The sequence below is a fragment of the Piliocolobus tephrosceles genome, chromosome 1, assembly GCF_002776525.5.
Source record: "Piliocolobus tephrosceles isolate RC106 chromosome 1, ASM277652v3, whole genome shotgun sequence".
NCBI lineage: Eukaryota > Metazoa > Chordata > Mammalia > Primates > Cercopithecidae > Piliocolobus > Piliocolobus tephrosceles.
The window spans coordinates 170,017,300-170,031,862 of NC_045434.1; the positions used below are offsets into that span (position 1 = coordinate 170,017,300).

General features: G+C 39.8%; 1 protein-coding gene across 3 annotated transcripts in view; it reads right to left on the bottom strand.

Moving 5' to 3' along the window:
* The window catches only part of ZFYVE9 (zinc finger FYVE-type containing 9), a 202,745-nt gene that overhangs the window by 113,555 nt on the left and 74,627 nt on the right, over positions 1-14,563 (bottom strand). For 2 of the 3 annotated variants that reach the window (XM_023188602.1, XM_023188610.2), the window contains exons 3-4: positions 8,350-8,455; positions 1,716-3,823 (exon numbers count right to left, since the gene is read on the bottom strand). In XM_023188602.1, the coding sequence (XP_023044370.1) occupies positions 1,716-3,823; positions 8,350-8,419 (2,178 nt within the window). In that variant the 5' untranslated portion in view covers positions 8,420-8,455. Of the gene's footprint in view, positions 1-1,715; positions 3,824-7,378; positions 7,494-8,349; positions 8,456-14,563 lie in introns of all 3 variants that reach the window. The other variant, XM_023188617.2, reaches the window with a different exon arrangement.

Sequence of the window (14,563 nt, forward strand, 5' to 3'; positions counted from 1 at the left end):
CAGCCCAGTGTCAGCTTTAGCTTCTTTCTGCTCCCGGTAATTTAGTTCTTTTGTGCTAGGATTTTCTAGTAAACCTTAGTGACTGCCCACCTAGGAACCATTTTCCTGCTCTTTTTTTAAAATAAATTTTATTATATACATTTAAGGTATACAACATGATGTGATGAGATACATCCAGAAAGTAAAAAGGTTACTATAGTAAAGCAAATTAACCTATCTATTATCTCACATAGTTACCCGTTTTTGTGGCAAGAGGAACTAAACTCTACTCATTTAGCACGAATCCCAAATAAAGTATAATTTTATTCTGCAGAGTCCTCATGTTGTAGATTACACGTCTAGACTTACTTATCCTACATATCACTACTTTCCCTTCTCCTTTGTTAACAGAATCCCACCTTTACTCAGCCCCAGGAGATAAATCATGATTGATTAGATAATCCCAATCCCCTTTGCCTATAATTGTCATGGTCTAAAACTGGCCAGTAAATTGAAGGAAGTTGTTGGAGGTCCCTTCCTCCCTGATACGAGGGTGGCAACAGTAGAGTAGGCTCTTTTGCCCCCCAGCCAGTTTCTTTGTGCTTAGGAAGTTGTCAGGTTGAGACCTGATAATTAGAACTGAGATACTATCTTCTGACATGAGGGGAAGACCAAGAGAACTTCCATGATCCTGTCTCTGCACCCAGACATAAATCACTGAGTCTCATAGCTTCTGTTTAGATGAAATAAATGTTATTTTCACCTAAGTCACTGGGGGTCAAATACTCTGTTCCTTGAAGTTGAAAGAACCCTAATTAATACAGATGGACCAAAAAATCAGGCAAGAAGGGAGGAAGAGATTAATCATTGAGCACTATGACTTCTCAGATCTCATTTAATCTTAACAACAGCCCAATAAAAGCTATTAATCTTTTTTGGTTTCTTTTTACAGATTATAAAACTAAGGCTTAGTATATGTAATCAATAGTAACAAAGCTGACATTTTATTCTAGACCTGGCACCAAATCTCAAAAATATAAAATCTCCTTCCCTCCTTATTTACAACTCTAAACAAACAAACAAACAAAAAACTAGATGCGGTTTTAGCTAACAAAATTTGGGGAGAGCTAAGGAATCTCATTCTTACAACCTTGTCATAAAAATCTACAGACTTCATTTCTACTTTGTATCAAAGTTATGTGGGAGAAAAGACAAAAATATGTGTGCATGTCTATAAAGAGTTCCAGAATGTTTCGTATAATGGCAAAAATCTCACAGAAAAAAAAGTGGAATGGATTCTAAGTGTAACATTTTTCAAGAATTAAATGTAATTTTTATTTTTATTTTTTGTATTTAAATGTATTTTTCAATAAATAATGCAATAAAAGTTAATGACAAATATTTCCTAAACTGAAAGAATAACTTCCTTATTTCAAACTATTACATTAACCAAGTAGCTATCAATACAGAAACCACAAAGTTTACACTTCCTCAATTCTCATCTCTTCATAAAAACTGATTCAGCGTAAATCATGGCAACAAAAAAAAGTGCATATACTATCTAAGAATCAGTGAGGTCATTTTTTATGCAGAAATTTACTAGAACTGGGTTTTCAAAAATGCTATTTATGTCAACTCAACCAGACATATATTCACCTTACATTGCCTTTATTACTATCTAATTCAGCATTACAAAATGCACATGCCAGATTTCTGAGCTTATACATGCAACTTACCTTCCCACATGCTCTGCAGTGATGCCTCCTTTTGGTGAATGTAAACCTGGCTTCACATTTCATGCAATTTGGAGCCTGAGAATCCGGTACCCACACTGGAGCCACCTCACCCAGAGTGGTGAATGGCTTTCTGGCAGAAATTCCAAACTGACCGGCTCTGAGATCATTATCTGGGCTATCTGGAGCTAATGCAAGGCATGGTCTACTGGAGATCTCAGCCTCATAACTTTCTAAATGTTCCCCATTTGTATCAACATTAGAGATGTTTCCCAAAGATGCACTGCATACATTGGTTGCTGAGTTTTCCCCTAATTTTGCTTTCCCAAGAATATCATTTTTATTTTTAGTATTATTTCCACTGTTTGCAGGAAGGTCATTTTGTAAATGGTCTGATAATGGCTTTGGAATTTGAAGTTTAAGATTAGAAGGTTGCTTGGGTCTTGCACCACCAAAAGGAACACTGATAGATGGCAGGCTTGCTACTACCTTGGGGGAAGACTGCCCAAGCACTGATGGAACTTGACTACAGAAATTATGTAAATAATTTTTCTTCATTAGGTCACCAGTGCTATTTAAAAGTAGTCCACTCCCTTCTGTGGCCTCATTTCCTCTCTGTTCATAAATATTTGAGTAGCATTCTGACTTGCTTTCCTCTATTTCTTTTTCTTCTGTTACTGAATCTTCTTTGGAGGGTAAAGTCTTTGGAACAAAAGAAACACCTGGGCCCTGCATTCCATAGGAATCACAACCATTATATAGAGAATTTGCTGCTGGTGTATCTATAACAGTGGAGAAATCACATTCTTCACTTTCACTGATGCAAGTTCCTTTTAAATTTAGACCTGCATCTGCCAATCCAACACACTGTCCTCCACTATCACCATTAGTGTCCTCAGGCTGACTAATCTGTAGAAACTTTTCCTTTTCTTCGTTTACTTGGCTATCATTCATCTCATTTAGTTTAGTCAACTTCCAATTAGTCATGTCCTGAGATTCAGAGAAATGCTCTGTCATACTAAGGAATTCTGTAGTGCCAAGAATTTCTTCATGTTCATAACCTTCATTTTCATCAGCCCTAACTTCACTAGGCACAAGGCAATCTGAAAACCGTTCACAGTCATTATTCCTTCCAGACCCACTAGGCACGTCTGGTTTGAGAAGCAAAGGTAAACCAGACCGGAGGGATTCTTCAGTTGTGCTCTCCTCTGCTGGCTCTTTCTTCGTCAAAATCCCCTCACTCATGTGGGAAAAGGAATTTGGACTCCCTAGACCTGTCCTAGGAGAGCTGATTTTGCCAGTGAGGTCCTCATCTGGTATATAGTTCTCTTGCTTTCTAATAGCAGGACCTCCATCTGTTCCATGGGATGAGATTACTGAATCAACCGTTAAATTTGTAATCGCAGATATGGAGGGGTCTCTACCTATATTTCCATCATCCTTTAATTGTGAAGGGGAACAGACACTGGCTAGACTATCAGATGAAGTAGTACACAGATGGTTAACAGAACTCCCCTCTATTTTCGGTCTATTCAATGGATCCAATTGTTTCTCTGAGTTCATATCTTTTTCAGTGGACTCATTTATACTAAAACTAAATTGATCAGTTTGTCTGTTTTCATTATCCAGTGAACAGCTAAAAGCATCCATAAGGGATTGACTATTATAATTATTACAATCCTGTAAATCGTTTTGTAATGTCCTTTTGTCACAGTTATGCATGACGGCTACAACAAGAACATTCTTCTCATCTGGCAGACAAGTCAGGTTTCCACATTTCTTCTCTCCCACTTCAACAGCACTGCACTGATCATCACGACTATAGTTTCTCTTAATTAACTGATCTTCTGCAACAGCATTTTCATCAATCCACATTGTGGCAATCTCTGGATTTAGATTACAGTCTTGTCCATTAGCACAATGATCCTCTTCCTCTGTGGTCAGGGGAGCTGAATGAGCCAGAGAGAAGACTTTCAGTTGTGGTTGTGACTCATTAGAAACTGCAGATTCATTCACACTGGCCAAAGTAGGGTTAAATGACAGCTGGTCAGAAGAGGGATCTAGAATCTTATTCCATTTTGTATCCAATAAAGTAGAAGAAACTGTTTCATCTGGAAAAAAATAAGTAATTACAATAAGTTTGCTTGTAACACTGGAAAAGCTTATGACTAAGTTAATCAACATTTCTAACTATCCTTTGAAAATTAAATATTCCAAGGATATTAGATTTCTAATTCGGGGCTAAAAATAAGAAAACATATTTCAGACAGTTCTCTGCAATTGTCTGTCACCAAATGGTAATATCTCAGACTATTCCAAACAACAAGAGAATTCTACCTCAATCTAATAACATAATTAAACTGATCCACAGGTGAATGGGACCCAGAAGAGGGGAAAGCACCCTTGGATTGAGCAAAGCCAGGACAGGTGCTAATCTAATGGATTAGATGGAAAAAATATTAGAACAGTGGCTAGGATAAATAATTAAGTAGGAGGGAAAATGAAATTTTCTGTAGAGACTGAATGTTCCACAATCTATATTACAATTGGGATGTGGGTTTGAGTGATATACCCATTTGTCAAAACTGGACAGTTAAGATCTATGCATTCTAATATATATAAAGTTCACCTTTTAAAAAGCTGTAAAAAAATAAGAATGAAGCAGGAAGTGAGAAGGTGATAAAGGTATAAATGAAACAAAATGGCAGCATATGAAATGCTGTGAAAGCTGGATGATGGGTACACTGGGGTTTATTATAGTTTTTACTTAAAAATATTTTAAATTTGCCCAACACATGTTAAAAGAACGTTTGCCACGGTATGTGAAATTCTGCTTGTAACCATGTCACAAGCAGATGTTGTATTTGTCACAATACAAAATACTGTATTGTATTTGTCACAATACAAAATATTAATCAGGTTCATATTTATATTATTATCTAAGGACACTGGGCAAAAAGTGTTCATTTATCACATCAACCTTCTTACAGTCTACCAGTAAGCATAATTTCATATAATGTTTCTGTTTAGTTTTTAACAGATCATAACTACAATGGCTAAGTTATTCTCTCAAGTTATAGGGCTACTGCATATGTCTAAGTAAATCAGAGAAATAAGGAACAATGCATTCAGTGCCTTTCCTGCTTTCTTCCTCCAGTATCTCTGATAATCATGGCCCTGAAATTATGCAGATATATTTGTAACCTCAATCCTCATCTGTAACATTAATCTTCAATGTTTCCATAGCACCTTAATCAAAACTTCATTAAGGCATTTACTACACTGAAATGCAATAGTTTATTTACCCTTCTCTTTCAACCACTGAATGATTTCTGAAGGCAGAAATCATTTCTGTCATTATAAGTCCTCACTTCGCATAGTGCCTGATAGGTAGTAGATACACAATAAATATATAAGTGAATATCTACCACAGTAAAAGCATCAGGATTGAGGAACATGAAGATTAAACAATAGCTCTTGCCTCTAAGAAGGATACAATCTCATTGGGAGAATAAGAGATACATACAAACATCTAATTAGCAGTATGGAGTAGCATAGGTACAGTAAGTCCTCACTTAACATTGTTGATAGGTTCTTGGAAACTGCAATTATAAGCAAAACAACTCACTGCATAAAGAAGCCAATTTTACTATAAGCTAATTGATATAAATAACAGTTAAGGTTCTCTGGCATACAGTACATCAATTTGCTTAAAGTCACAGTTTCTAAGAACTTATCAAAGACATCAAGTGAGGACTCAGTGTATCTGAAAACTATTATGTAGGAGTAGAAAATAAATTCAGAGGAGAAAGATATTTTCCAGGATGAGGCAAGTGAGCTTGAATTCATGGAGGCAGGAAGAACTGGGCTACGCTTCAAAGACAGTTTTAGGTAAGTTTGGAAAAGAAAGCATTAATAAATAGAGGAATAAGGAAAAGCATATCCCCAAATATAAGAATTTAAGGAAGCAATAAGTAAATCAGTTTGGGTTTAGAAAATAATTAGTGTAAAGAAGTAGTTGTTGTTGTTTAAAAGGGCATAAAACTCAGATTGTGTGAAGAATGAGCTTAGTATCCTCTGAAATGTCAAATCCTGAATTTACCAAATTTGAACCAGTAGAGATTTTATAGACATTTGAAGTTTAGTAACACAGGCTTCCTTAAAAGAAAAGAAAAAAAAGCAAATAAGTCATATTTCCAATACGGTTCCTGGAAACAAAAAAATAGCTACAGCTTCTTACAAGAATATTTAGCAATGTTCAAACAGAAATGATCGGGTATTAAAATTTTCATTATTCAACTGCCTCCTACCTGGGCATAATGTTAATTACCTAGTGTCATCACAGTCTGTGGTATATTTTTTCATTTAAATAAGAAAATAGGCCGGGCTCAGTGGCTCAAGCCTGTAATCCCAGCACTTTGGGAGGCCGAGACGGGCGGATCACGAGGTCAGGAGATCGAGACAATCCTGGCTAACACTGTGAAACCCCGTCTCTACTAAAAAATAAAAAAAAAACTAGCCGGGCGAGGTGGTGGGCGCCTGTAGTCCTAGCTACTCGGGCAGCTAAGGCAGGAGAATGGCGTGAACCCTGGAGGCGGAGCTTGCAGTGAGCTGAGATCCGGCCACCGCACTCCAGCCTGGGGGGCAGAGCGAGACTCCGTCTCGAAAAAAAAAAAAAAAAAAAAAAAAAGAAAATAAATTAACACAAAATGAGAAATCATTTTATTTAAAGTATATTCTGTAAGATACCACGAGGCTTGAAGTGATAGTTTTTAATGCAACTGGTAGTGAGAGTCAAAAAAAAATAGTTCAAACAAATGAACCACAAAGTTACAGCGAAGAAGCTGGTTTCAGAAATCCTTCTCCTTCTAAAGGAGTTATTATTTTGTAAGCAATTGCTCTATTTTCTAATTAAAATATTTTTACTGATTCAACAAAAATGTATTGAAAAACAACTACACACAAAGCACCCTAACAGAATCTACAGAAGTCACAAAGAGACAAATGTAATGAACTAAGAGTTTGATTAGAGTCAGCGGTATTCTAGCACAGTATTCACATGATTAGGTGTAATACACGTCTAGGTACTTATGACTCAAAGAACTGTGATACACAGAGGGCTAAATCAAAACAAAGATTAAGAAAATACTTATACAAACAGTTGAAACTCAGAAAATAATATACTTTCCAGCTTGGTATGTACAAAGCCCACCTGGATGATGTAAAACCCCAAATGATTAGATTTCATATTTACATGAATTGGGAATGAGTCTAGGAATATAGGTTAGTGTTAGGTAATCAATGGTAAAATATGAGAAGAGCAGGCCATTCTGGTAGCCTTCCTCTCTCTCTTCCCTCCTTACTGTCATGATCTCATATTCAATTTAAGGCTGGCTCTATTAAAGATCTAAAGCAACAAAATCAAAACTAATCTGTCTTCCCATCTGCTATCAAAGAATAGCCTGAATCACTGAATATAGCAAAGGTTTGTAAACCAATATGAAAATCATGGGCTACATTATTTTTTGAGACAGGGTCTCGCTCTGTCACCTGGGCTGGAATACAGTGGCATGATCACAGCTCACTGCGGCCTCTATCTCTAGGGCTCAAGTGATTCTCCCTCCTTTGCCTCCCGAATAGCTGGGACCACAGGTGCACCACCACACCTGGCTAATTTTCTTTGTATTTTCTGTAGAGATGGAGTTTCGTCATGTTGCCTGGACTGGAATCATGGACTTTGGATGGAAATATATCACTTTGTAAACTTGTTAATGCCATTTCCTGTTAGAAATAGAGAACACAGGGGAAATACGGTAAGGAGGAAGAAATTTAATTATGGCTTACCCATTCAAGTTAAACCAAGAGGGAAATTAGAAGTGAATCTCTTGGGCAGGCGTCATGCCTATAATCCCAGCACTTTGGGAGGCTGAGGAAGAAGGACTGCTTGACACCAGGAGTTTAAGACCAGCCTGGCCAACATGGCAAAACCCCTTCTCTACTAAAAATACAAAAATTAGCCAGGCGTGGTGGTGGGTGCCTGTAATCCCAGCTACTCTGGAGGCTGAGGCATGGGAATCACTTGAGCCAGGGAGGCAGAGGTTCCAGTGAGCACTGCACTCCAGCTTGGGAGACAGAGCAAGACTTTCTCAAAAAACCAACCAACCAACCAACCAACCAACCAACCAACCAACAAAAGAAGTGAATCTTAAGTGGACATTTCTACTGATGCTTGAGAATATATAATTAACCATTTAGGCAGTTGTGATGTAAACAGTTTTAAATGTATCTTTACTGGGCAATTAATATGGAACAAGCAATTTTTCTTACTTTAGGAAATGCAAGCGCATTTCTTGACAATACATTCACTGTATAGGGTAGGTAAAGCTCAGGCTCTAGTGTTCACACTGCCTGGATTCTAATCCTGCCACTTGCTCGCAAAACAACTTTGAGAAACTTGCTTAACCTCTCTTTGCCTCTATTCTCATCTATAAAATGGCAATAAGAAGGTCTGGGGATTGTAAGTATCTGGCATTTAGTGCTAAAAAATGTTATTCCTTCCCCTGTATATTATTAAATAATATATCCCCACATTCTCTATACCACAAATGCAAAGAGATTCACCAATGTAAATTCTTACCTTCGTTTTGTTCAAATTCGTCCAACACCTTGTCCAGGTTGTAAGCTTCTGCTTGGAAGTAATTCTCCATCGGTGATGAAACACCACTTAAGAGACTTGTTTAAACCTAAAAAGTAAATGTGTATTACATTTTGAATTATTAAAATATAATTTATAAATCTTAAGTATATACACAAGGATAAAATCTCTTATAAATCTTTCCAGATAATGGTAAACTATAAAATCTGACATCCCACTGGATATATTATAAAATCTTTAAGCTAATAAATTATAAAAACCTGTAAGCTGACAATCAACAAAATATAACTAAATATAAAAAGCAGACTTGGTAATCATTTCATGCTTCAACAGACACATTTCAGATGCTGGGAAAGGAATCACTGGTATAAAATTGTGTTTCTATTAAAGAACAAAGCTTACAGAACTTTTTTCAAATGGGAAATGACAGGAAAGTTTAAGTACAGGAGTAAGGGATACGAGTTCCAAAATGCTAATGATGACTCTGACCTGGTTATTTCTTTCTTTTTTTTTTTTTTTTTTTTTTTGAGAGGGAGTCTCGCTCTTGCTGCCCAGGCTGGAGTGCAATGGCTCCATCTTGGCTCACTGCAACCTCTGCCTCCCAAGTTCAATTGATTCTCCTGCTTTAGCCTCCCAAGTAGCCGGGATTACAGGCATGCACCACCATGCCCAGCTAATTTTGTATTTTTAGTAGAGACAGGGTTTCACCATGTTGGCCAGACTGGTCTCAAACTCCTGACCTCAAGTGATCCACCCACCTCAACCTCCCAAAGCGCTGGGATTACAGGCGTGAGCCACGCACTTGGCCCTGACCTGGTTATTCTTTTAACCCTCTTCTTGTCAAGTACCATTTCTAAACTTTCTTTACTGTTAATTGATCCAAAAGCATCCTCTGGGCATATACACTAGTTGTGTCAATGACTTAACAGATGCCAAGAGCACATAATAAGTGTTAAGTAAATGGTACCTATTATCTCCTTTTTTCCATCATTATCATGATCTCCACACCTATTTCCTTAGTGTTTCAAATTTTTCTTTCCAAATTGAAAATTCTGCTTGGCTTATTGATATAATACAGGGAAGGGAGATCAAATTACAAATTCCCCCAAAAAGTCTGAGTAAGCAAAACACAAAAAAGAGAGAAAACCAGAAATGTAATAGCCTGTGTTTGTAAACTTTAAATATAAAAAGTGATGAACTTTCTTTGACTTACAAAGGTAGTGTTTTCTTCTCCTCTGAGGTATATAAAAGTGTCAATGATATTTCCCTCACTTTGTAAATAAGAAAACAAGCTCAGGGAATTTAACTGACTTATTCAAGTATTTCCCGGACAGGCATGGTGGCTCTTGCCTGTAATTCCAGCACTTTGTGAGGCCAAGGTGGGTGGATCACCTGAGGTCAGAAGTTTGAGACCAACCTGGCCCATGTGGTGAAACCTCGTCTCTAGTAAAAATACACAAAAAATTAGCAGGAATAGAGTGCCAGTAAAATCAACCATGAGAAATTAGAATTCCTAACCTAGTCCTCACTCAGGAGAAAGAATGATATTAAGTCTTCTCATCCAGGAACATAATATGATTTGTCTTTATGCTAGCCCAGCTCTTCCTATGACTTTTAATAATGTTTTTAACTTTAAAAAGTCATTAAATATTGGACAGTCAGGTACATGCAACTACAAAGGAGTAGCAATGAGGATCTTTGTGGTGACAGAATTATGCTGTATCTTAACGGTGATGGTGGATACACAACTGCAAAGAAGGCTGACTGGACTGCAACATCACAGCTGCGGCGACTATAGAGGGGAAAAATGGATTTTGGTAATTTTGGCGGATAACTGACAGCTTTTGCTACAATGGGTGGAAACTTCCTAAAGAGGCAACACCTGAAGGATGAGATTTTGACAAGCGAAGGCGGAAAAGGGCACTCTCTTCTCACATTCCCATGTGAAAGGGCTAAAGGAGGAGAAATAGCTTGCCAACTGCAGACTCAGAGTTTTGGTGAAGGCATTGCTGCCAAGTACCTCTGCTCCATCCTCAACTGAAGAGAAAAAGGGCTCAGTTTCCTATCAAACACTGCTGGTCCCATGCCTTTCCTTACAGCTTACATGGAAAAGTCAGATAACTCAGCCAGAGTATGCAACATTCCATTAGTGAGTAGTGTAATCAGTTTTTGTAAACTTTCTCACCTATATGCCCTCCACCATTTTCTACCCCTTCTGAAAGGAAAATCTTGGGGCCCCAAAATCACTAAGCTAAAGGGAAAAGTCAAGCTGGGAACTGCTTAGGGCAAACATCCCTCCCATTCTATTCAGTCACCCTTCTGCTGAATGAGGTAAATGCACATCTGTTGCCTCCTTTGGAGAGGCTAATCAGAAACTCAAAAGAATTTAATCATTTGTCTATTATCTACCTATAATCTGGAAGCCCCTCCCTGCTTCCAGTAGTCCTGCCTTTGCTTTGAATTGTCCCACCTTTCTGGACAGAACCAATGTTCATCTTACATATGTTGACTGATGTCTCATGTCTCCCTAAAATGTGTAAAACCAAATTGTGCTCTGACTACCCTGGGCACATGTTGTCAGTGATACAGGAGTTAAGAAGAAATCACCTAGGCAGATAGTAAGGGTATGACAGTCCTCAGTAAGGCTTTTCTTTTTAATGAAAAGCAGCCTCAAATCATTTTCTTTTTTCTTTCTGAGTTGGAGTCTCACTCTGTTGCCCAGGCTGGAGGGCAGTGGTGTGATCTCAGCTCACTGGAACCTCTGCCTCCCGGGTTCAAGCAATTCTCCTGCCTCAGCTTCCTGAGTAGCTGGGATTACAGGCTTGCGCCACCATGCCCGGCTAATTTTTGTATTTTTAGTAGAGATGGGGTTTCACCACGTTGGCAAGGCTGGAAATCATTTTCAAACAAAGAGCAGTCTGTGAAGGTGAGCTGTAGACATAGACAAGCAAGTTGGGAGCTTGCACGGGTGAATGCCAGCAGGAACTAGGGACTAGACATGCTCAAGATGGAGGTTCCATCTTCCCTTCTCTGCCAGCCACATACACAGTAAGGAGCAGGTAAGATGGCCTCTGCCAAGGAGAAAGTTTGTTTGCATAGTAAGATTAGGGTGAGGCAACTAGCCTTCCCTGCATGCTATGTAAACTTCATACCTGATCGAACCAATCTGTGAGCCCTATGTAAATCAGACACCGCCTCCTCAACCTGGACTATAAAATTCAGTGCATCCACCACCTGCCGGTCTTTTCCCTCGGAAGACCCCTCTCTCTCAATACAGAGAACTGTTTTTCTTTCTCCTTTCTTCTGCTTATTAAATCTCCACTCCTAAACTCCTCATGTGTGTCGGTGTCCTAAATTTTCCTGGCACGAGACGATGAACCCTGGGTATATACCTCAGACAACACAGTTGCTTCATCAGGACCTCCTGAGTGTCCTCAATCTTGGCAAAATAAACTTTCTAAATAAACTGAGACCTGTCCCAGATGTTGGAATAACTGAGTTCCTCTTCAAAGACTCAACTTCCTGGTCATAAGTTGTAAACAATCCTACCCTCTCTTCTGTTAAGTCTAACCGTTTCTTCTTTACCACCACCCCTTCACAAATTGCACATTTGCCCTATTTGGAAAAGTTTCAGCCTTGACCAATCAGGATCAGCTTAGATTGTGCAGTCCAACCCAGCCAATAGGGGAAATACACAGAAACAGAAGCTGTGTTAGGGTTAAAAACCCCTCCCTTCATTTGGTGTGCTCTGCATAAGCAGCACCCTTCTGCAGAAGTAAAGTAAAGTGCCTTGCTGAGAAAATTTCTAAGTGCAGGTTTCTTTTGGCTATGCTGAGCACTTGCTTCCAACAAATTTGGGGGCTTTTCCAGGATCCCATTCTCCTTTGGGAGGGGCTAGTGATTATCTTTCACAGGGAGATGCATCCCACTGCCTTGTTGTGGTGGCCCCAGGAGTGGAGGATCGAATCCTGCCCAAAGTGATGAATAAATCCAGACTCTCAGCAACATGGCTGTAGGGAGGATCCTTAAGAATTTCACAGTGACCAGGTAACTCTGTGCACAGACCAAGGTAAGAAATGTTGCTACTGGGGTGACAAAGTATTCCTTGGTGGCTGGGATCTCTGGAGGTTGAAAGTGTGCGAGTTAAATGCGCCACTGGGCACGAAACGAGTGTGGAGTTCGGACTTGGTTCCATGGTCACCTCATAGGACTTAGGGCAGTTTTCCAGTTAGCGTATTATACCAACCCGCCAATGTTAAAAGGGACTTAAAATTCCCACAAGAGAAGCAGTCAACAAGGATGAAGTGGGTGCTCACAAGAGTACAAGAAACCTCCAGTGGGAAAAGGGGAGGTTCAGCCTCTAGGACATGGGAGCGCAAGAAATCTCTAATATGAAACATTTAGCCTCACCAACCGCCAGGATAGGAAATACCCCAAGTAAGACAGGGACTATAAAAGGCCAAGCAGACAATAAAATTCTTCCTGACAGTCCCCTATGCCTTATGTTAAAATACTGGAAGGATGATGAAAGGACCAAACACAAGAAAAGATAGCATATGATAAAGTATTGCTGTTTTATTTGGACTAAGGAACCCATCCTCAGACCTTCAGTCTTTTGGCCAGTAGGTCAATGATAAAAGTCCAGTTTCTCAAGAGGAAACAGATTATGCTCTATGTTGGAGAAAAAGACCTGTCCTTCTCTATCCCCTAAAGGATGAGAAAGCAAAGCTAAACTCACTACCTCCCAAAGATGACCTACCTAAGTCAAATTCTGTATCTAAAGATGCATGGGATCCTCTAGATCACCTTCCCCTGCCTATCCCTCCACCCCAAGCGGAACACTCAGTCCTTCCCCTGCCTACCCCTCCACCCCAAGCTGAACACTCAGTTCCTCCCTCATATAACCCTGCCCCATGGGCCTTGCCACCCCACATCCCTGCTGGACAGCCACCTGAACATGCCTTTTCCTCAGGAAAGCTCCAATGGGAAACAGAACAATGCCAAAGGGATATCCAAAACTTTCCTTTCCTCTCTTCCTCAAAGAAGTCTGCCCTAATCCTTTTTCCCTTAAGGGAAGTACCACTAGGAGGAGGGGATACTGGCTTCGTAAATGCCCACTTAACTAGCTCAGAGGTTAGAAATCTGAAAAGGAACTCAAACCACTGTTAGATGACCCTTTTGGAGTCACAGATCAAATTGGCCAATTTCTGGAGTCACAACCGTACACTTGGGCTGAATTAATGTCTATTCTAGGTATTCTCTTCTCAGGAAAGGAAAGAACCATGATCTGCAGGGCCACTATGATAGTCCAGGAGCGTGAACACCCTCCTGTTCAAAATGTCCTTGCAGTGAAGCATAAATTCCCGGCCTAGGACCCTCAGTGGGATAACAACAATGAAGCCCACTGAGAAAACATGAGAGATCTCAGGGATATGATAATTAAAGGGATTTGGAATCAGTTCCTTGGACCCTAATATTTCCTGAGCATTTAATGTACAACAAAGGAAAGATGAAGGGCCCATAGAATTCTTAAACAGACTTAAGGAACAGATAAGAAAATATGCAGGTTTAGACACAGCGGACCCACTGGGACAAGGAATGTTAAAGCTCCACTTTGTCACCAATATTTGGCAGGACATTGCAAAAAAAAAACAAAAGACAGAAAATTGGAAAGTTCCCATAGAGGAACTTTTAAGAGGCCCAGGCCGGGCGCGGTGGCTCAAGTCTGTAATCCCAGCACTTTGGGAGGCCGAGACGGGCGAATCATGAGGTCAGGAGATCGAGACCATCCTGGCTAACACGGTGAAACCCCGTCTCTACTAAAAAATACAAAAAACTAGCCGGGCGTGGTGGCAGGCGCCTGTAGTCCCAGCTACTCAGGAGGCTGAGGCAGGAGAATGGCGTGAACCCAGGAGGCGGAGCTTGAAGTGAGCTGAGATCCGGCCACTGCACTCCAGCCTGGGCGACAGAGCAAGACTCTGTCTCCAAAAAAAAAAAGAGGCCCAAAAGGTATATGTACAGAGGGATGAGGAAAGGAAGAAGCAAAAGGCAAAGATTATGCTGTCCACCCTACAACAGGGGAACTCTTCAACAGGAAGCCCAGGGAAATAGAACTTGTAGACCTTCTAAGTACCCAGCTGTCCGACTCTATACAGGAAGCAAAGGGATGAAACCTGAGAGTCAGGGAACAGGGAGG